General features: G+C 45.2%; 1 protein-coding gene and 1 pseudogene across 13 annotated transcripts in view; one reads left to right on the top strand and one right to left on the bottom strand.

The window, feature by feature from the left end:
• The window catches only part of ILF3 (interleukin enhancer binding factor 3), a 29,200-nt gene extending 14,472 nt beyond the window's left edge, over window positions 1-14,728 (bottom strand). For all 13 annotated transcript variants that reach the window (XR_014837607.1, XR_002341639.2, XR_014837608.1 and 10 more), the window contains exons 1-4: window positions 14,603-14,728; window positions 3,126-3,222; window positions 1,374-1,603; window positions 1,020-1,197 (exon numbers count right to left, since the gene is read on the bottom strand). Coding sequence is in view for 2 of the 13 variants with exons in the window: in XM_021083796.2 (XP_020939455.1) it covers window positions 1,020-1,197; window positions 1,374-1,603; window positions 3,126-3,128 (411 nt within the window). In the remaining 11 variants the exon portion in view is untranslated. The remainder of the gene's footprint in view (window positions 1-1,019; window positions 1,198-1,373; window positions 1,604-3,125; window positions 3,223-14,602) is intronic.
• Window positions 14,729-20,963: 6,235 nt separating this feature from the next.
• On the top strand, window positions 20,964-21,699 carry LOC106507299 (small ribosomal subunit protein uS13 pseudogene; annotated as a pseudogene).
• The last annotated feature ends 2,193 nt before the right edge of the window (window positions 21,700-23,892 follow it).

The following is a 23,892-nucleotide window of genomic DNA, read 5'->3' as shown; positions in this document are numbered from 1 at the left end:
CACATTTCAATCCTGACCTCTATCCTGAATCCCAAAATTGTCACATGCGACAGAATGTACATATATTTACACATGAAAATGAACAGTGTTTCTCTACGGAATGAGATTTTTAAATTTGGTTTTACTTTCTTCTTCTGCTTATCCTATAGCTAAATTCAGGGTAAATGTGTCCAAAGGGTGGTAGTGACATTCAAAGGTTTTCAAGGCCCCAGAACTCACCTGCTGGGGATGTGGGGCAATTACTGAGCTCCCTGCACCTGAGTTAGATATACTTAAAGATGATAAAACCTATCTCAGAAATCATTATGATGAAATGACACACTTAAAGAGCACATCTGACCTAGGGTCTGGTGTTCTAAATGCTCAAGAAATGTCAGAGGCTGTTATTTATGCAATACTTTTGAAACAAGTCAAATAAGCTGGTTTAAAAAAAATTTTTTTTTCTTTTTAGGACCCAACTCACCGTACACAGAAGCTCTGAGGCTGGGGTCAAATTAGAGCTGAGGCTGCCAGCCTACACCACAGCCACAACAACATGGGATCTGAGCCATTATCTGCAACCTACACCACAGCTCACACCAAAGCTGGATCCTAAGGAACCCACTGAGCAAGGCCAGGGATCAAACCCGCAGCCTCATGGATACTAGTTGGGTTCGTTACCACTGAGCCACAACGGGAACTCCATAAAAAAGTTTTAATGTCCAGGATTGCATGAGAGAGGAAGAGTTAGTAACTGCACTATCTATTCATCCACCCACCCACATATCCATCAGTGGAGACTGGATGTGAAGGTCCCGCCCAGTGCAGCCACTGGGCCCTTCCTTGCCACCAGAGCAATTGGGCAGTGCTGCAGCTCAATGCCTGTTACCTTTAGAGAGGGTGTGAGCACAGCAGGGGCAAGGATGGATCTGAAGTATGCCTCTTGGTGCACCAAGCAGTTGGGCACCCCTACTCTTGCCCAGGTCCTCCACCAGCACACCCAGCCCACCCTCTACCCCAGTGGATGTGTTCATACTCACAGCGAGCTGGATGGCCAGATTGTCAGCCACCTTGTCCAGGAGGGCCGTTGTGGGCTTCTCCTTACACAACAGCACCAGCTCCAGGTCCAAGTCCCCCTTGAGCAGCAGGCCCTTTGCCACAAGGCCAACACGCATCACACCCCTCAGGGTTCTGGTCATGTGCTCTGTCTTCTGCTCCCTGAGGGACAACCCAAGACATTCTCAGTGAGAGATTCCATCTGGCCAAAACCCAGAGGCCCCAGAAAGGCCTCAGAAAAGGAGATAATCAACCCTATACTAGCCAGTCTCCTTAAAAAGAACGAAAACCAAAAACCAACCCCCCCCAAAAAAAACCCCACTAAACCTCCAACTTACCCAGTCCCTTCTTTGGTCTCATCCTCCTGGGGCACATCCACGTTCTCAGACTCAGCATTATCACTGTTGACTTTCTCCTGCTCATCGATCCAGTCAGACACAGCTTTGAGAGCTCGTTCTGTGTGGGACACCATGTTCTGGACTGCTTCCAGTTCCTCTTGTGTTGGATAAACAGAAGAATGCTTTGCCATCACATGGCGATCGTCATTCACAAAAATTCGTACTGGACGCTAGAAATGCAAAAATCCAGTTAAAAACAATGCAAAGAGACCAAACAACTCAACTCTTCCAAGCTACACAACTTAGAATTACACAAATGAAGACAAGACTGTACGAACATATCTGAAGATCTGAGTACAGACAGACATAGTAATTGTTCTTTCTCTAAACTGTAGAGGAAGGGGGTACTTAGTTTACATTGTATCTATGATATAAGAATTTCTACACTATGTACTATTTTATAATTCAGAAAGTCTAATGAAAGAGCTCCCATCGTGGCACAGTGGAAATGAATCCGACCAGGAACTATGAGGTTTCGGGTTCCCTGGCCTTGCTCAGTGGGTTAAGGATCTGGCGTTGCTGTGAGCTGTGGTGTAGGCCGGCAGCTGTAGCTCTGACTGGACCTCTAGCTTGGGAACCTCCATAACAAGCAAAAAATAATAATAATGAAAAATGATTACAGAATAAAACACTTTGGGGGCACAAGATACTTGAAGGAGATTAAAAGGTACAAAGTACTAGGCATATAGAGTATCCTGAGGATCAGCAGTGTCTTGAGAGCACTGGGACACAGGTTCAATCCCCAGCCTGACACAGTGGGTTAAGGATCTGGTAATGCTGCAGCTGCAGCATAGGCTGACTGTGTCTTGGATCTGATCCCTGGCCTGGGAACTCCATATGCTATGGGGCAGCCAAAAAAAAATGAAAACTAAAAAAATTAAAGAACACCAAGTACTAAATATAAAATAAATAAATCACAAGGACATAATATACAAAGACAGGGAATATAGACAATATTTCATAGTAACTTTATATGGAATATAATCTCTATCAATATCAAATCAGAGTTCCCACCATGGCACAGTGGGTTAAGAATCCAACTGTAGTGGTTTGGATTACTGTGGAGGTGTGGGTTCAATCCCTGGCCTGGTGCAGTAAGTTAAAGGATCTGGTGTTGCTGCAGCTGTGGCTCAGATTCAATCCCTGGCCCAGTGCAGCCATAAAATAAAATTGGAAAAAAAAACAAAAAAACAAAAAACTGAACCGCTGTGATAAACCTGAAACAATATTTTTTTTCACCTGCATTTTCTGTTTATTATATCATTTTTTATGTAAGTGAGTTACATATTACTAAAGTTAATCATCTTGAAAGCCCCTGGCTTTTGACATGTAGATGTTTATCACATCACAGTGCATAAATTGTTTCCATTAATTTCTCATTAATTTGACAATTCTTTGATCTATTCTTTTTTTAAGTGTTTATTTTTTTAATGTTACTTTTTTAATAGTTATATCCCCAATACAGTTTTTTTTTTTCTTCTGTACAGCATGGTTGCCCAGGTACACACACATGTAAACATTCTATTTTCGCACGTTATCATGCTCCATCATAAGTGACTAGAGAAACCAATATAATATTTTAACTTGACTATACTTAAATTTAAAAAGTCAAATGCTTTAGGGCAATGCTACAAACATCTTTGTACAAGAATGGACAAACATTATCTATGATTAAGAAAAAAACTTGCTTACCATTTTTACGTCTTTTTCTGTAGTGTCTGGAAATCAAATTTTTGCTTATCTTTTCACACTGACAGATTTCGTTGGTGTTAATCAATACTTCAACTATCTACAAGACCAGAAAATCTTTTTAGTTTCAAATATTTCACAGATGAGTGAATCTCAGCAGTCAGATATTCAGCAGGATGAAAGCGGTACTGCCTCAGGAAGGAGGTCCGCTCACAAAGCTGGTTACATCTTTATTTCCAAGTGACCACTAAGCCAAGGTATAAACAACTAATTATAAAATTTCCTAAAAATGAAGAAAAAAAAAAAAAAAAAGAAACCAGCTGGTTTCTAAAAGCAACAGCTTAGTACAGGACCACACTCAGAAGATTTTTACTTTTTTTTTTTTATATAAAAGTGTTTGGAAAAGGAAGAGGTAAAAAGCTGTCTGGCCCTTCAGTGAAACGAAGAAATGGAAGGGAAGCAGGAAACAAAGGGCCCCAAAAGACTTCTGTTAACTGGAAATTAACTGGAAAGGCAAGAATCTTCTGAAACATCAGGGGGATAGGGCTACCATACCACGCAGACACACCTGTGAATTCAATTCTGGAGTGGCTGAGACAACTGAAATGCACAACAGAAATCTTCAGGACAAACCTAGTTATAATGACAATTTTGGACTTTAACATGCTGAGTACAACCTACTCAATTCCCACTCTGCAAACAGTCTGGCCCACACTGAAATCTTTCAAATGAGTAAACAACCAAAAAATACTCCATCAGCATAACAGGCAACAGACGAATCAAGCCAATCCATCCAAGGACCTAAAAGCTAGCCTTTTTTCTTTTTTGTCTTTTTTAGGGCCGCACCCGCTGTACATGGAGGTTCCCAGGCTAGGGGTTGAATCAGAGCCGTAGCCACCAGCCTACACCACAGCAGCCACAAGGGATCTAAGCTGAGTCTGCAACCTACACTACAGCTCACACCAATGCAGAATCCTTAACCCACAGAGCGAGGCCAGGGATCAACCCTGCGTCCTCACGGATACTAGTCAGATTTGTTTCTGCTGAGCCACAACAGGAACTCCAACAGCTAGCCTCTTTAAACCAGTTACCAGCCAAGGCAGCAGGTTCCTCTTAGAAAGGCACCTACTTCGAAGGTTTCACCTTGAGAAGAAACTCTTGACATAACTAGCCTAAATGAATTTCTCACAATGCTTCCAGACTACCTAGCAATCTAACTGAAATCATAAAGGTTCCAGAGTAATACTTGAAAACCTAAGGGTGAGGGTTTCCGTCTTGGTGCAGTGGAAACAAATCCAACTAGTATCCATGAGGATGCAGATTCGATCCCTGGTCTTGCTCAGTGGGTCAGGGAATGGGCGTTACAGTAAGCTGGGGTGTAGGTCACAGATGTGGCTTGGATCCAGAGTTGCTGTGGTGTAGGCCAACAGCTATAGCTCCAATTTGATCCCTAGCCCGGTAACTTCCATATACCAGGGGTACGGCCCTAATTAAAAAAAAAAAAAAAAAAAAAAAGGAGTTCCCGTCGTGGCGCAGTGGTTAACGAATCCGACTAGGAACCATGAGGTTGCGGGTTCGGTCCCTGCCCTTGCTCAGTGGGTTAACGATCCGGCGTTGCCGTGAGCTGTGGTGTAGGTTGCAGACGCGGCTCAAATCCCGCGTTGCTGTGGCTCTGGCGTAGGCCGGTGGCTACAGCTCCGATTCAACCCCTAGCCTGGGAACCTCCATATGCCGCGGGAGCGGCCCAAGAAATAGCAACAACAACAACAACAAGAAGACAAAAAAAAAAAAAAAAAAAAAAAAAAAAAAAAAAAAAAAAAGAATAAACTCATTAAAAAAAAAAGAAAGAAAGAAAAAGGAAACCTAAGGGTGGAATGAAAGGTGATGTCCCTGAAGAGCCAGGCAAGAGGACAGGCGGGGTCAAATGCTTCATGAGATGTGAGAGAAGGGAGGAGTGAAGGAACAGTCCCTGGGCCCTTGGTGAGTCAAAAAGCTGAAGCTTCTGCAAGAACATGGGCATGAAACCTCGCCTGCTTAGTCATTATCGGGGGCCTTAAATTTCCTTGAGGCTTACTTCTAACCTGCAATATGGAATCTACCTCTCTACCTCTTCAGGTGAACTATGAAATTAAAGGAGTTGACCTATGAAAAGCATGGAGCACAAATTCCACAAACCCTCAAAAACAGCACCAACTTTACTGCAGACAAGACATACATCAACCAAGCTGTTGTGGGGGCTAAACACATGCAAAAGCACATCCTGTATAAATGAATAATCTTTCATTCAGTTAGAAATGAATGATATGATGGCTATGTTTGCCAAGAACATCCTGGAGTTGTCTTGCAGTGCAGCAGGTGTCACTGCAGTGGTTTGGGGTTACTGCTGTGGCAGGGGCACAATCCCTGACTTACAACTTCAGCATGCTGCAGGCACAGCCAAAGGAAGGGGGGCAAAAAAAAGAAAAGAATGTCTTTATCTGTTAGATACATACCCACAGCAAATTTATGGCTGAAAGTATGTGCCTGGTATTTGCTCTAAAATATTCCAGTGAGTGGGGGAATGGAGAAGGGAACAAGATGAACCAACACCGCAAAATGTTAATACCTACTGAAGCTGAGATGAGAATACTGGAGATAATTTGTGAATGTTTGAAAATTTCCATATTTTTTAAGTGCATAGTAAATTTAAGAACTTTTGCATGCAGCCATGATAAGCAGTCCAAAATTTAAACCAAAACCCAGAAACCAATTCTAAATTGAAAAAAAGAAGGCCATCAGAAAACACAGCTGAATGGTGAAGAGCCCATGTTTAAACCCTCCCCAAGTCCTGTCCATATGTATGCTGAAATTTCATAAATCTGAAGGATGATGTTTAAAACTGTATTTATTTGGAGTTCCCACTGTAGCAAAGTGGGTTAGGAGCTTGGGTCACTAGGGAGGTGCAGGTTTGATCCCCAGCCTGGCACAGCAGATTAAAGCATCCAGTGTTGCCACATCTGTGGTATGGGTTATCAGCTGTTGCTCAGATTCGATCCCTGGCCCAGGAATTTCCATATGCTGAGGGTGCAGCCATAATATGAGAAAGGGAAAGAAAGGAAAACAAAAGAAACAAACAAAAAACCCCAACTATATTAATTTGAAAGTATTTGGCAGGCACCTCCCCTGTGCCAGGCCCTGAGCTAGATGCTGGGACAGTGTTGAACACATCCGGAAAGTCCCCTGGCCAACTAGTATAACCCTAAAAGACTAATGCCTCTGGGGGAGTTTCCATCATGGCTGAGTGGAAATGAATTGACTAGTATCCATGAAGACACAGGTTCAATCCCTAGCCCTACTCAGTGGCTTAAGGATCTGGCGTTGCCATGAGCTATGGTGTAGGTCACAGACACGGCTCAGACCTGGGGATGCTGTGGCTGTGACGTAGGCAGGCAGCTGTAGCTCCAATTAAACCCCTAGCCTGGGAACCCCCATAGGCCGAAGGTGTGGCACTAAAAAAATAAAAAATTAAAATAAATAAATAAAGTAGATTATGTTAACTATTTCAATAAAAACACAGACTGAAGGATGAACAGAACAGATAGATGGAGAGATGTGTGAAATACAACTAAGTCAAATGTCGACAGCAGAACCTAGGGGTGTGTATACACGTAGGAGTTCACTGTAAAACTATGTCACCTTTTCTGCATGTTTGAAATCTTCGTAATAAAATGCTACAAACTATAACTAAAATTGATTTAGCACATTAAATGCATGCATGAGTCCACAATGTTACTTATTTGCCCCTACTGGATATCTACATCCCAACTCCTTATTCTGAAGGGACTGAAGTTCACCCAGAGTTGATTCAGGGAAATCTCTACAAAAAAAATGCCATCTGACAAAAAAGAGAAGGTCAGGAGTAGAAAACCACCCTTCTACCAAAAAGGAACAAGATACCACTATGCAAAACATCAGTCCATCATCACAAGTCCCCCAGAACAATCAAGCACTCCCAAATGCTCCTGTCTTCAACAAATGTTATACATGGAGCTTTCCATCTGCTCTTTTTTAGGGCTGCACCCTTGGCATATGGAGGGTCCCAGGCTAGGGGTCGGATCAGAGCTGTACCCATTTGCCTACACCACAGCCACAGGAATGCGGGCTCCAAACTTGTCTGTAACCTACACCACAGCTCATGGCAACATTGGACCCTTAATCCACTGAGTGAGCCCAGGGATCGAACCTGTGTCCTCATGGATGCTGGTCAGATTCATTTCTGCTGAACCACAACGGGAATGCCCATCTGCTGTCTTCACTGCTGAAACTCGAGCATGGGCATGCCTTTGCTCCATAAGGCTGCCTCACTTGATCTTCTTCTGCCCTGAAAGGCAGGCCCAAGAAAGGACCCCTAAAGGGAATCACTGGGCCTTGGATGGCCCTGACCACCATGCTTGGCCCATCTGCAATTCTTTCATCCCCTGGCCCTTCTCCCTTGAGCTAGGCTTTGGTAGCTATGTCTTCTGATTCGAACAAATCGACTAAGAGTAATTATTATGTGAACTAAAACATGTAAAAACTGGAGTCAAGTGGGGGGATGTGCTTGGGTTGTGGGATGGAGATCCTGTGAAATCAGATTGTTATGATCATTATACAACTACAGATGTGATTAAAAAAAAAAACAAAAACTGGAGTCAATGCTTCTTTGCAGGGCAACAAAACCAGTCTCACTTGTCTCTGTGTGAACCTAGATCCATCATCCAAATCAGCCTCTTTGAAACTGGCTGCTCTGGTCTAGAATACCAAAGAATCCATCTCATTTAAACTCCTGAAAAGATTTTAAGGAACACTGCTGACAAGAAGCCTACGATACTCACCTATATGCAATACTCCACTGCCCCCTGCACATCTAATGTTAAAGCCTTAAAAAGCTGCGCAGCTTGTTCCTTCAACCTCATAAAGGATTCAAACTGGGCCCCAGAGAAGCCTAATTTTTACAGCTCAGCCTCTCTGAAAGGAACACAGAATCTTCATGGGGATCAGGTTTCTTTCTTTTAGTCTCAAAACCAGCCCACCCGCAGCAGAGAGTTAAGGAAGTTTCAACTACACTATAGGGTATGATGACCATCTTTCTGACCTCTCACTAATTAGAATATGACATTTGCTATTGGGCAAGAAATGTGCCCAAGTCAGCAAGTGTGGATCAACAAATGTTGGTGGAACAGATGTAGTGGCAACAGGTATAGCCCCATCTGTCTTCCAGAGTAAATCCCCCTATCCAGGGTATTTCACTCCAGGGAACTGTCCTGAAGCGATGCTTTTCTTAAAGACACCTAATTAGACTTTGAAATGTCTAAGACCCAATCCAGCTCCTGGTTCTCAGACCTCTAGATATAATCCTATCCTGAAACATGAAGTGAAATACACACATACAATTCTTTAATGACTCTTTTTAACTTTTAGATTTACATCACCAAAGACATAAGGAAAACAATTTTAATGAAGAAACCTGGCCAAAAGATACCAAAATCTGATTATAGAGAGTTTCCCTTGTGGCACAGCAGAAATCAATCTGACCAGTAACCAAGAGGTTGCAGGTTTGATCCCTGACCTTGCTCAGTGGGTTAAGGATCTGGCATTGCCTTTAGCTGTGATGTAGTAGATTGCAGACTCGGCTTGGATCCTGCATTACTGTGGCTGTGCCGTAGGCTGGCAGCTGTAGCTCCAATCTGACCCTGGGAACCTCCATATGCCACGGTGCAGCCCCAAAAAGCAAAGAAATGAATAAAATAAAATAAATAATCTGATTATAGGAGTTCCTGTTGTGGCTCAGTGGAAACCAATCTGACTAGAATCCATGAGGATGCATGCGGGTTCAATCCCTGGCCTCGATCAGTGGGTTAAAGGATCTAGCATTGCCATGAGCTGTGGTATAGGTTGAAGATGCAGCTTAGATCTGGTGTTGCTGTGGCTGTGATGTAGGCCAGTAACTATAGCTCCACTTCAACCCCTGGCCTGGGAACCTCCATATGCTGTGGGAGTGACCCTAAAAATAAATAAATAAATAAACAAAATCTGATCAAAGAAGTTTCTCTGTGGCACAGCAGGTTAAGGATCTGCTGTTGTCACTTGCAGTGGCTTGGGTCACTGCAGAGGTGTGGGTTCAATCCCTGGCCCTGGAACTTCTGCATGCCAGGGGCATGTTCAAAAATTTGAATAAATCTGATTATAGATGCCACTCTGCGAAATTTTAAAATCCAAAACAATAGTTTCCAGTTCTGTCTGCAACAGTGTTTTTACTGGTCCATGGGGAGGTATAAAATTAGGAATAAAGACTTTTTCACAGATATTTTCTTCTTTTTTTTTTGGTCTTTTCTGGCTGCACCTGCAGCATATGGAGGTTCCCAGGCTAGGGGTCAAATCAGAGTTGAAGCCCGCCGGCCTACACCACAGCCATGGCAACTTGGAATCCGAACTGCATCTGCAACCTACACCACAGCTATCAGCAAGGACAGATCCTTAACCCACTGAGCAAGGCCAGGGACTGAACCCGAGTACTCACAAAGGCTAGTCTGGGTTCCCTAACTGCTGAGCCATGACGGAAACTCCATTTTCTTTTCTCTTTTTAATGGCTGCACCTGAGATATGTGAAAGTTTCCAGGTCAGTGACTGAATTGGAACTGCAGCTGCGGCAACATAAGATCCTTTCTTTAGGAGTTCCCGTCGTGGCGCAGTGGTTAACGAATCCGACTAGGAACCATGAGGTTTCGGGTTCGGTCCCTGCCCTTGCTCAGTGGGTTAATGATCCGGCGTTGCCGTGAGCTGTGGTGTAGGTTGCAGACGCGGCTCAGATCCCGCGTTGCTGTGGCTCTGGCGTAGGCCGGTGGCTACAGCTCCAGTTCAACCCCTAGCCTGGGAACCTCGCGGGAGCGGCCCAAGAAATAGCAACAACAACAACAATAACAGCAACAACCAAAAAAGACAAAAAAAAAAAAAAAAAAAGATCCTTTCTTTAACCCACTGTGCTGGGCCAAGAATTGAACCAGCGCCTCTGCAATGACCCAAGCCGCTGCAGTTGGAGTCTAAGCCCACTGTGCCACAGTGGGAAGTCCTAGATTTTTCACAAAAGAACTTTTTTGTCTTTTTAGGGCCGCGCTCAAGGCACATGGAAGTTCCCAGGCTTGGGGTCAAATTGGAGCTGAAGCTGATGGTCTACGCCACAGCCACAGCCACAGCCACATGGGATCTGCAACCTATAGCACAGTTCACGGGGCAACGCCAGATCCTTAACCCACTGAGTGAGGCCAGGGATCGAACTGGTGTCCTCATGGATACTAGTCAGGTTCATTATTGCTGAGCTATGACGGGAACTCCTCACAAATATTTTCAATTTAGAGGACTGTCCTTTACTCCAAGCTTATTCTCTTCCTACATGTTCAGTGCTAAAACACTTTTTTTCTTATGAAAAGATGGAAATCATACATGATAATTAAAGAAGATATTTTAATTGGCAAATGCAGATTATTCCCCAAAATGTTTCTGGAACTATAACAGGTCTCTAAGACCCAGGCCTCCATGCCCATGGAACATCCACGCATTTTACAAACAAGCGCCCCAGGTTTGTACCCACTGGGCTTTACAACCTGGCCACTGCAGAACCGCCGACAAATCATTTACCTTTCAGAACTGGGTCAAAACGAGATTAAAACACTACCTACAACTCAGAGTTGCAAACAGTAAGGATTAAAGGTGACACAGTGGGAAAATGCTCTGTCAGCTATAAAAATACAAATGCAACGCAGTCAAAGGAGTAATTTTAGCTACTCTTGGATGACCCAATACAAAAGTTTTAAAATCTATCTGTGAAAAGACATGGTATCACAGCAAAAGATTTAACATGACTCCAAGTAGGAATTATCAAACTCTGCAACACACCCTTCAGGCAGCAAGGAAGCAAGGGAAGCCAACTTAGAAATCGTTCACACTTGCAGGGAATGGAGGAGTGGGTTATAAGACAACCTTCCCATATGAACTCATAAGAATGCCTCAGATTTTGTTTTAAAACTAGTTTCTGCTTAAGAAAACAAATGACTGCCTCTCAAAGGATGTTGTATATTAACATAACATGCACAGATTAATTATTTTAGTGGGTAAGGGTTTCTTTTTTAAATGAAACTTTTAATTTTGAGGTATTATAGCTTCTGGTGCAGTTGTAAGAAGTAACAGATCTCCAGTGTACTCTGCCCAGTTTTCATCAATGGTAACATCTTACAAATTTTAATGCAATATCACAACCACAATGCTGATATTGACACAATCAAATACAGACTGCTGCTGTCACAAGGATCCCTCCTGTTGCTTCTGTAGTTGTCACATTGACATTCCAATCGCTCCCCATGCCTAATCCCTAGCAACGATTCCATGTACCGTTTTTTTAAATTTTGACATTCCAAGAATGTTATATGAATGGAATTGTAGAGCACACCTTTCAGGATGGCTTATCTCATGCACCATAATTGCCTCAAGATTCACCCAAACTGTGTGTATTGCTAAGTAGTATTCCATGATAAGGATGTACTACTATACTTTAACCATTCACCCACTAAAGGATATCAAAGTGGGTTTTAATTCTTGGCTAGTATAAATAAATATTAAGTGCCGGTATGATCCATGTGGCCAGGCTAGTCATTTCCTTATTAAGGACAGTTTGACAGCTTTTTTGAATTACGAATACACAGTAAGGATTATTAACCAGCAAAAACTCTAAACGTACAACTAAGAAGAAGCCTGACATGCCATATTCATCGCTTACACACACTCAGATAAAAGGAAGAAATTAGTTCAAAGGCAAGCAGCAGAAAACCAAGTAGCCTGGAAGATTATACCAATGAGACCTGACCCTTCAGCTTAAACTACAATTCTAATGGAAATAATATGAATGGCTGTTTGAAGAAAAATCATCATAAACCTTAAACTGCCAATAGCACCACTTCTCATTAACCACCTAAGATTATAAAAATAATTTGGAGCAAACTTATAGACTAAAAAAGGATGCACATTCAACTGAATATCATCTGTAACTAAATGATCCTTTGTGATCATACATGGACAAGAAAATGACCCTTGGACAGTAAATTCACTCGACGATAAAACTAGTAGCAACACTTTCAATTTCTTCATTACGGGGTTCCTGCCGTGGCTCAGTGGTTAACGAACCTGACTAGTAACCATGAGGTTGCAGTTTGATCCCTGGCCTTGCTCAGTGGCTTAAGGATCTGGTGTTGCCATGAGCTGTGGTGTAGGTCGCAGACCCGGCTCAGATCCCACGTGGCTGCAGCTCCGATTAGACCCCTAGCCTGGAAACCTCCATATGCCTCAGGAGAGGCCCTAGAAAAAAAGGCAAAAAAAAAAAAAAAAAAAGAAAGAAAACTTCTAAAGCTTTTTTCAAAAGTGAGAACATTCTCAACACCCACATCCTGCTAAAGCCTAAAGACAAATATGATGCTGCCTACTGTTTACCCAAGAAAAGAGACTTAAGAGAAGGTTCTTTCCTCATCACTTACTCCACCTGTCCCTACCTGGTGAACTTAACCAGGGGAGCATGAAAACAAGCACTTTATCTGCAACGTCAAAATGTTAGTGCCAGTCTTGCCAATATGGGTTTTTTGACAAAAAAAAAAAAAAAAAAAAAAAAAAATTAAGGAAAATGATAGCCTTAGATTCCTCACACCCAGGAATATGGGCCCCTAAAAAAATACTCAAGTACTCTAGAAGGAGCCAAAAGAATTTTTACCTACAGGCACTAGCCAAATTCAATCAAGAAAAAAACAAACAAACAAACAAAAAAAAACTACAAATGATCAGGCACCACTCCATTCCAGAAAGAGGGCAATTCCCAAGCTTCCCCAAGCTTCAGGAGGGTAGGGAAACTGATAAATCAGTGCCCAGTGCTGGTAAGGCCAAGCCAGGCTTCAATCAACTCCAGACAATGCTAGGGTCTGCAGAGACTCCAAGGAACCAAGACTGTCCACATGGCCAAGAGACAGCTCACAGGTAAAGACCCCAGGAGTAGGGACAGAGATGGCACCTGTTGGTGCCCTGGAACCCCCCCCATCTCCACCCCAGCTATGAGTGAGCTTCTGATTCCCACACTTCATTCACAGCCTCAGTCAGTGGCTGCTGTAGCTACATCCCAGGAGACCACACATAAAGCACAGGGGCAGCACTGTGAACCAATCCATGGAGATTCCCAACCAGATTTGATCCCTAAAGTCCAGATTTGATCCCTAACTTCAGAAGGCACCTTGTGTTTTTCCATGGACCCCAAATATGCCACCAGACCGCTCATTTTAGAGACATTAGAACGCTAAACAATCATAAAAAGATTCAGAATCACTGAAATACCTGAGTCCAGGAAAAGTAATGATGCTTCCTTGCTGATCTGTCAAGTCCCCTAGGCAGGATGCCAAACAATTTTCAATCAATTTTGGAAATATTGAGAAGAGACGGCTTACTCTCCCCAAGTTTAGACACTGAACTGGGCAAGAGCATGTTGATCCTTAAACATCCCAAATAATATCCCCAGGCGAAGAACTGCCCAGGGCAAAACCTCTAAAGCAACCCCAAGAATCTCAGTCACTCAACAACTTGAGGAAGTAAGCTAGAAAAGAATTTTAAGCGCTCATGTTTGGGTCTCAATCTGGAAGATCACAGGGCACCCAAATATCACATCTGATCACCATTTTGAGGGAGAATCGGGAAAAAATTCAACATCAATGAAACATCTAAAATAAATGAAGTGAAAGCTTAAAATAAACCTTTTAGCAATTCTGGATCCGGATCTGGGGGAGGCCAGCCTAACCAGAGATTTAAAAACCCCATGAACCCACAAAGACCTCCTCTGCAATCCACTTAAGGACGGGGTTCCAGGGAGGGGGTCTGCCTCTCCGCTCCACGAAAAGACAAAGGAGGCGATGTTTCCCGCCTCGAGAACCTGGGACTCTCCTGGAACCCGGGACCGGAATGGGACAAAGAGAAGAGGTGGGGGGGGTAGCCCCTGCTCCGCGGGGCAGGATGCTTCCAGTCGGAGGGGGGTGTGTGCTCACCGCACGTGCGCGTGTGCGCGCGTGGCGCCCCAACAGACAAAGCCCGACCCGGGGGAGGCGGCAGCCGGGGGCCCAGTGCGCGCGCACCCCCCGCGAGAGGCGCCACCGCCGGCCGAGGGGCCGCGAAGGGGGGGGCGGATGCGCGCGCACCGGGCCCTCGCCGCCGCCGCCATTTTGTCTCCTCGGCACAATGGGGGAGAGTAACGGCCGAGCGCGGGAGGTAGGCTAGCAAAGGAGGAAGGAGCCAGGCACTGGGGCGAGAGAACCAAACGAAAGCAGGGAACACAAGGCGCCTCAGGCCTTATCTCCGCAACTCCTCACCCGAGCCCGCGCTGAGGAGAGAACGGGGGGAGGGGGAAAGGCGGGAGCGGGCCCGGCCGCCGCCACATTGACGCTTACCTCGTCTGGGTCCCTTTCCTCGACAGCAACCACCGCCCTCCGGCCACAGCCCGCCTCGGTCTTCCCCAAAAAGCCACGCGGTACGCACCGGGCTGCTGAGTCCAACTGCAATGGCGAGAAGAGGAGGAGGAGGAGCCGGGGCCGGGGACGAGCTGGCGGGCGGGCGCGCGCTAGGGAGGTGCGGAACCACGTGACCGGGCGGAGCCACGCCCCCTGCCGCCTCGTTACCGCTCGACGCAGGCCCAGCGGGAGAGGCAGGGAGGGAGGAACAGAGAAAAGAAGGCGGGCCCTGGTCACGTGACAGAACCGTAAGACGTTACGTGGCGTCGGGACGTTTTCCTCCTCTTTCCACGCCTTTGCTTGATCATGTGACAGTGGCAAATTCGGAGATCTCCTTGGCCATGTGATAAGGACTTTTGCTCCTTGCCTTTGCGGTATTGGTAGGCCTGTTTCATGTGACAACATTGCCTTTCTTTTTTTCAATTGCGGTTTTTGAGCGGCCATTACCACGTGAGGCCGAGGGAGGGGCGGAGCCTCCCTGGTCTCCTAGTTTATGCGCTTGCGCGGCCGCCATCTTACGCCCGTCGCCAGGAGTACGTTGGCGGAAACGGTCAGAGAGGCTGGCTCTTGAGCGTCCTCATGGTGGCTGGTGTTGCTAGAAGAGGTTCGCTCTGCTACTGAAGCGGTACGGTGGCACTTCCTTCCCACTGCCTGCTTTTTCCACGAGAGGCCGAGCAGACTCGAGCTGTGTGTGTGAGGAAAGGTCGGACAGAACTCCTCGTTGCTGCTTCGGCATCCGGGTCTTTGGTGTTGAAACTTTTTCACGGGTAGCGCCCCGCTAAACTACCCGGCCCGGAGCCTCTGAAGGGCAGAGCCCAGTTGGTCAGAATCTTCCAGTCCCCCATTCACAGATGAAGAAATTGAGGCCCGATCCAGAAAAAGACCCGACTGAAGGCCTCACTGTCTTTTGCGGGAAATCTGGGACTTGGACTGAGACACTTGGCCAGCCACATCTTGGCGGGGAGGTCGGGGTCATAAGTAAAGGCATGGGGGACCGAGCGTCATCACTTTACGATCCTGGTGTTGTTGCATCCTCTTGGGAGCCTCAGATCCTCAGTGTACAATCTATGCCTAAGCTAAGTCCTGCTTTCTTCCAGAATCAGGATCAGTCAGGCGTTGGTAGACAAGTGATAGAGACATTGCTGAGATTCGGAGGCAAGTAGTTCAGGACTTAACGGCCTAAATAAATCTTTTTTGCAGAAGCAGGAATAGTGTAGCTAGTTTAAGAATGCAAGATCCCGAGTTCCCATCTCGGCTCAGTGGAAATTAATCCGACTAGCATCCATGAGGACTCAGGTTTGATCCCTGGCCTCCTCAGTGGGTTAAAGATCCCGAGTTGCCCTGAGCTGCGGTTTAGGTCGCAGAGGGGTCCTGTTCTGGCGTGGCTGTGGCATAGGCCAGTAGCTACAGCTCCGGTTAGACCTTCCTGGGAGCTTCCATATGCCTGGCTGCAACCCTAAAAAAAACCAAAAAAATTTTTAAGAAAATGCAAGATCCAGGGTCGCCCTAAGTTTGGGTCTCTGTATAATCAAGACTAGTGCACCTCCCTGAGCTTCTCTTGCATTATCTACAAAATATGATTTTTTTTTTTCCTTAAAAGCACCTGGTACAATTCTTTGCACAAAACATATGCCCCAATGGAGTTCCTGTTGTGGCGCAGTGGTTAAGGAATCCGACTAGGAACCATGAGGTTGCAGGTTCTATCCCTGCTCTTGCTCAGTGGGTTAACGATCTGGCGTTGCTGTGAGCTGTGGTGTGGGTCACAGACACGGCTCGGATCCCGCGTTGCTGTGGCTCTGGTGCAGGCTGGCAGCCACATCTCCGATTCGACCCCTAGCCTGGGAACCTCCATATGCCGCGGGAGCAGCTCAAGAAATGGCAAGAAGACAAAAAAAAAAAAAAAAAAGCCCCAAGATTATAGTTGGGTTTTTTTTTTTTTTTTTTTTTTTTTTAGATACGGAGTTCCCATCGAGGCGCAGTAGTTAACGAACCCGACTAGAAGTCGTGAAGTTGCGAGTTAGATCCCTGGCCTCGCTCAGTGGGTTAAGGATCTAGCGTTGCCGTAAGCTGTGGTGTAGGTCACAGACGCGGCTCAGATCTGGTGTTGCTGTGGCTGTGCCATAGGCCAGCAGCTGCTCGGATTACACCCCTAGTCTGGGAACCTCCATATGCCGGCGGTGTGGCCCTAGAAAAGACAAAGTAAGGTGTAAAAATGTGGTCACAGATTATCACAGAATGAGTCCATGCTGTCTTACCTATGGCTTCCCAACTTTGTGTGTGTGCTTTTTTAGGGCCACAGTAGCTGCACGCGGAGGTTCCCAGGCTAGGGGACTAATTCCAGCCATAGCCACTGGCCTACCCCACAGCCAGAGCAACACCAGATCTGATCAGCATATGCTACCTACACCACACCTCAAGGCAAACACGGATCCTTAACCCACTGAAAGGAGGCAGGAAGCAAACCCATATCCTCATGGACACTAGTCAGGTTCCTAACCTGCTGGACCACAATAGGAATTCCTCCCTATTAGAGCAGAAAATCAAGAGGCAGGAGGCCAGAGCACTGATATTTCAAGCCGGTTTCATTGATGAACATACTGGCCAGGAGCACTGAGAGAATTCAGCCTCCCTGCTTAGGGAGCAGCTGGTTATAAGAAAAGGGGTAGTTTCCATTTTTATCACAGATTTGTTCTTGGGCTAAGTCAGTATTCAGGGGTTGGGGGAGGCAGTCCCCTTAGCAATGTGAGTAATGGTTTGGGGTAGGGGGTAGAGAGAAGTTGTAAAGAAACATCCCATGACAAGTGACGGGATGTTTAACTGGTCTCCAAGGCAGCTCATTGTTGGGGGAGTGACGCCCTTCTAGATGGTAAGTCTGATTAGAGTTTTGGTGGCACCTAGCAAATCATATCCGATTCCCCACCTAAGACTCCCATCTTTACTTATACTTAAGATCTTGAAACAGTCATCTATTTACACGGTATAAAATGTCAAACATGCAAAAGGATGTGAGAAAACAAAGTCAATTACCTCTTCCAAACACCATCCACCTTGACAGCTGTTGTAAGTTTTTTGTGTACCTCTATAGGATGTTTTATTTCCAGAGGTGCTTAATTATAGTCTTATTGGTATTTTTTCACATTAATAATAGACATTCTACATCTTGCTATTTTTTTGAGATCGTTCTTAAAGCTTGAGATCGAAGAAAGTTTTGGTTAAATTAATGGGACATAAATAAAATTAGCTACGGAATACCCATTATGGCTCAGTGGTAATGAGCCAAATTAGTATCCATAAGGATGGAGTTTCAATGGATCCCTGGACTTCACTAAGTGGGTTAAGGATGTGGTGTTGCTATGAGCTGTGGTGTAGTTTTCAGATGAGGCTTGGATCTGGTGGTGGTATGGCTGTGTTGTAGGCTGGAAGCTGCAGCTCCAACGCCTAGCCTGGGAACTTCCATATGCTGCAAGTGTGGCCCTAAAAAGAAAAAAAAAAAAGAAAAGAAAAGAAAATTTAGATTGTTCAAGGTCACCATAACTCGGCTTTTTTTTTTTTTTTTTTTTTTTAGATGCTTTAAAATATATCAGGGAGTTCCCCTTGTGGTGCAGTGGAAGCAAATCCTAGTAGTAGTTTTGGTAGTCCCAAAGAATCTGTTTTATACTCGAGCAATAATTGTGATGCATAATTATTTTGCAGATAGGCAATCATGGTAAAAATTTTCTTACACCCGATTTCTCAGGAAACACCTGGGGTTCTAATTAAAAAGTGTTCTTGGGAGTTCCCGTCGTGGCGCAGTGGTTAACGAATCCGACTAGGAACCATGAGGTTGCGGGTTCGGTCCCTGCCCTTGCTCAGTGGGTTAACGATCCGGCGTTGCCGTGAGCTGTGGTGTAGGTTGCAGACGCAGCTCGGATCCCACGTTGCTGTGGCTCTGGCATAGGCCGGTGGCTACAGCTCCGATTCAACCCCTAGCCTGGGAACCTCCATATGCCACGGGAGCGGCCCAAAGAAATAGAAAAAAAAAAAAATTGTTCTTGGTATATGAAATAACATTATATAATGTTATGCTTACCACATTTATATAATAATTACATCTGTGGCTTTTGGTTTCGTTTTTTTGTCTTTTTGCCTTTTCTAGGAATGCTTCCGCAGCATATGGAGGTTCCCAGGCTAGGGGTCTAATCGGAGCTGTAGCCACCGGCCTATGCCAGAGCCACAGCAACTCAGGATCCGAGCCATGTCTGCAACCTACACCACAGCTCACAGCAACGCTGGATCCTTAACCCACTGAGCAAGGCTAGAGATCGAACCTGCAACTCATGGTTCCTAGTCGGATTTGTTAACCACTGAGCCACGATGGGAACTCCTGTTTGTTTTTTTATTTTTGTTTATTTATTTTTTGTCATTGAAGAATTTTACTTTTTCTTCTTTATTCAAAACATTTTACTTTTTTTAAAATTTGCTACTTGCAGTTTTCTTACACATGCTTTCACTGACATCTGAAAATAAGATTTATTCCTTTGCTGGGTAAGTATTCTGTACAAATTAAGTGCACAATGACTGTTTCTTGAAATGAACATAAACTTTCAACCAGTAACATTACCTGCAGAGAAGAGGATACAAAACTAATGAAACAGGAAACATGGGATTAGTTTCTTTTTTTTTTTTTTTTGACTCTTTTTTTTAATTTTGCCATTTCTTGGGCCGCTCCCACAGCATATGGAGGTTCCCAGGCTAAGGGTCTAATCGACGCTGTAGACGCCGGCCTACGCCAGAGCCACAGCAACGCGGGATCCAAGCCACCTCTGCGACCCAACCACAGCTCACGGCAACGCCAGATCCTTAAGCCACTGAGCAAGGCCAGGGATCAAACCTGCAACCTCATGGTTCCTACTCGGATTCGTTAACCACTGAGCCACAATGGGAACTCCTATACTGTAATTTTTTTTTTTTTGATTCTTTTTTTTTTTTTGCCATTTCTTGGGCCGCTCCCACAGCATATGGAGGTTCCCAGGCTAGGGGTCTAATCGGAGCTGTAGCCACCGGCCTACGCCAGAGCCACAGCAATGTGGGATCCGAGCCGCGTCTGCAACCTACACCACAGCTCATGGCAACGCCAGATCGTTTAACCCACTGAGCAAGGGCAGGGACCGAACCCGCAACCTCATGGTTCCTAGTCGGATTCGTTAACCACTGCGCCACGACGGGAACTCCCTATACTGTAATTTTTAAAAAGCAAATTGTTTTACATGTTATAGGCTGGATGAAGGGTAAATGTAATTCAAGGTTATAGCTCTGAAAAGTATGACAGTAGGATTTTGAAACTCAGATTACATAGGTTTTAACTCCTGGCTTGTTTCAAGTATGACTGATCTGTATTTGAAGTACATCCTCAGCTCTTAACACATTATTTACAGCTGTCCATTAACAAGAACTTGAGCAGTAAAATATGTCAAGTACAAAGCATGTAACATTAATGACCATTGTTTCAGTGCATCAGGAATAAGACTGATGAAGAGCAAAGTAAATCTAGAACAAGGATTTTTTTTATTTAAAAAAAAATTTTAGGCGTTCCTGTCGTGGCTCGGCGATTATCAAATCTGACTAGCATCCATGAGGAGACAGGTTTGATCCCTGGCCTTGCTCAACGGGTTAAGGATCTGGTGTTGCCCTGAGCTGTGGTATAGGTCACGGATGCAGCTCGGATCCTGTGTTGCTGTGGCTGTGGTGTAGGCTGGCAGCTATAGCTCTGATTCGACCCCAGCCTAGGAACCTCCATATGCTGGGAGTACAGCCCTAAAAAGCAAAAAAATAATAATAATAATAATTGACTTTTTTCACCTTTAAATCATTTAAAAAATTTTTTATTATAGTTGGTTTACAATGCTGTCAATTTCTGCTGTACAGCGGAGTGACAGTTATACATATATATATGCATAATGTTCTCATTCCATAACTTGGCTTTTACATTAGAGATCAGCTGTCTGTTTAATACTAGGAATAGTCACAGAGGTGGGGCAACTTGACTAAGCTAACAGCGCTACCAAGTGGCAGAACAAGGAAGGTTTCCAGTTTTCAGACACAAATCCATAGACCTTACTTGGGAGGGACCCAAAGTTACATATCTGAGAACCTGCTTTTTAAGATCTCATTTTGCTAAGGCAGCCCCTTATCAAATCCCTTTGATAGAGACAGATAGGGTCATGATTACAAGCAAAGGCTCCATGGAGGTGCCCCGTACAGATTTGAGAGGTTTTTGAATCTCAGAGGTGTACTGGAGTGGCTGGCATGGAGAGAATGCTAGAGAAATAGTTGTGATTGTTACCTATTGGACTGGTGCCCACTCCAACCAGATTCTTTTAGTGAAGTGATCCATTAAGGTGCAGGTGAGGCTTCCACTGGAGGCCTATACGCTACTGCTGGTGCCACAACCATGTCTCTAGTAATCCCTGAGAAGTTCCAGCACATTTTGCAAGTACTCAGCACCAACATGGATGCGTGATGGAAAATTGCCTTTGCTATCACTGTGATTAAGGGTGCAGGACGGAGATATGCTCATATGGTGTTGAGGAAAGCAGACCTCGACCTCACCAAGAGGGCAGAAGAGCTCACAGAGGATGAGTGGAATGTGTAATCACCATTATGCAGAATCCACACCAATACAAGATCCCAGGCTGGTTCTTAAATAGAAGGATGGGAAGTACAGCCAGGTCCTGGCCAACGATCTAGATAACAAGCTCCTTGAAGACCTGGAGCAACTGAAGAAGATTCGGGCCCGCAGAGGGCTGTGCCACTTCTGGGGACTGTGTGTCCCAGGCCGGCACACCAAGACCACAGGACACCATGGGTGTGTCCAAGAAGAAATGTGTCGGTGCTGCTTGTTAATAGTTTATAAAGTTTAAAAAAAAAAAGATGCAAGTGAGAAGAAAACCAAAAGAGATGCAGTGGGGGATGATACAAGTGATGATACAAAACAGAACTCCCTGAAATGTGTATTCGCTAAGGATTCACTCCATCCCATCCACCAGGAGCTGATGGATAAGAGGTTTTCAGCCTAACCTCCTTCTTTGTCCATATTTTCTCCTTGATCACCAGACAAGATGAAGACCTAAGGTTGCCATCTACCCTCTCTTGTCCCTTCACCTCCACCCTGACCCAGCCTCTCACCCTTGCCTTTCATTACTCCATAGTTAACTACTCCCTGTATGCATAACCATTCTCTCACCTCCTAGCCTTAGCTGACGCCCCCTATCATCTAGCTGTAGACCCTCCTCTCCGTTACACCACCTCCTCATTTGTTGATGAGTAAGGTCAGTCCCTCTATTTTTTTTATTTTTGGCTTCCTTGAGGCATATGGAGTTCCCGGGCCAGGGATCAGATCTGAGCTGCAATTTTGATCCAAGCCACAGGTTTGACGATGCTGGATCTTTAGCCCAATGTACTGGGCTGGGAATTGAACCTGCAACCCAGCACTCCCAAGATGCCACAGATCCCCTTGCGCCACAGCCAGGACTCCAGTCTATTTATTTATTTTAATTTATTTTGCTTTTTAGGGCCACACCAGCGGCATATGGAGGTTCCCAGGCTAGGGGTCAAATCAGAGCTACAGTTGCCGGCCTATGCCACAGCCAGAGCAATGCTGGATCAGAGCTGTGTCTTCGACCTATATATACCACAGCTCAGGGCAACACTGGATGCTTAACCCACTGAGCAAGGCTAGGGATCGAACCTGCAACCTCATGGTTACTAATCGGATTTGTTGGGAATTCCCCAGTCCCTCAATTTAAATAGATTCTGGAGTTCTCTTGTGGCACAGCGGGTTTAAGGACCTAGTGTTGTCACTACAGCCGCTTGGGTCACTGCTATGGCCACGGGCAAGGCCACAAATAAATATATAAATGAATGAATAAATAAACAGATTCTGCCATCCTCTGGGACTTTAGTGTCCTCATGAACATCCGATCCATGCCATGCCTTCCTCATTTTCAGAGAATTTTCCTACTTCAGCCCCTATCCCCAAGGTCCCCTGATCACACCCAAGAATTCTACTTGCAAGTTTTTTGAACAGTACCTGCTGCCTTCCCACCCTCTCAGTAGAGTGGACATAGGTTGACCACCATACTTTGGGGAACCACTCCCCTCCCTTGCTTGGTCTGGGGTTCAGTTGTTAGATCTCCAGTGCCAGACCATGAAACCAGGCCCATGGCTTGGCCATGGCGATTGGCTTAGGAGTAACTGACCCAAACCAAGCCAGTCAGATTCAGTTAGCACCAGCCTTGGGATTCGGGGGCGAGAGAAGTCTTCATTTCTCTGATCTTGTAACCAAGAAAGTACAATGTGTGGTGGGAGGGCAGGGAGTGTACCTTGATGAAAGAACTTGACAGAACCCAGGAGTCCAGCTGTGCCAAGCGTGCCCCTCCTACCCCTGCTGATCTTAGTCATGGTAGTGCCCAATGGGGATTTTTATCTGTGAAGGTGTTCCCTCTAAAGATGCATGAAGGAATGCCTGATGTCCAGGAGAGTCCCCCAAGATGGGCACTGGTCCTGTCCATCTCAACCTCGCCTCTCCCAGACCACAGTTCCTCACTAATAAAGTGCTGAGTATCAACAGAACCATGGGGGGTGGGGGGGGACTTGACAGAATTAAACCAACCTGGAAGGAAGCTGAGTCATAAGATAAAGCAAGAAAACAGTATGGTGTTTCTTCCAAAAATTAAACACAGAATCAACATGTCATCCAGGAATTCCACTTCTGAGTATATCCCCAAAAGAAATAAGTGCAGGGACTCAACATACTTGTGAAACTGACAGCACTAACGGCCTGAACCTAGCAAGAACAGAGACTGGAGCTTGAACCCAGTGCCAGGACTTAAACCCAGCCAAAACCCAGACTGGGACTTAAACCCATGGGTTGTTTTTTGTTTTTTTTGTTTTTTTTTTAATCTTTTTATTTATTTACTACTCACATGAATTTATCATGTCTATAGTTGTATAATGATCATCACAGTCCAATTTCACAGGATTTCCATCCCACAACCCCCCACCCCCTAACCTATGGTTTTAAACTTGAGTTACCCTGTGTCTGGACTCACTAAGTTTCGAGTTCTTTATCCCTCTGCGCAGAATGAATTCAGCGAAAGACAAAGTGATAGGTAAGAAACAGATTAGGATAGGACGTTGTGAGAGATGCCAGCGGGCAGGCAAGAAGCTCTGCCTGAGGAGCCAGTGGGCGA

This window comes from Sus scrofa, chromosome 2, assembly GCF_054392235.1.
Source record: "Sus scrofa isolate SSC_HxYL_T2T_F1_AM1 chromosome 2, Sscrofa_HxYL_maternal_Yorkshire_Landrace_v2.0, whole genome shotgun sequence".
Lineage (NCBI taxonomy): Eukaryota > Metazoa > Chordata > Mammalia > Artiodactyla > Suidae > Sus > Sus scrofa.
Note: the sequence above shows the minus strand (reverse complement) of the source record. Positions and strands in the feature narration are given on the sequence as shown.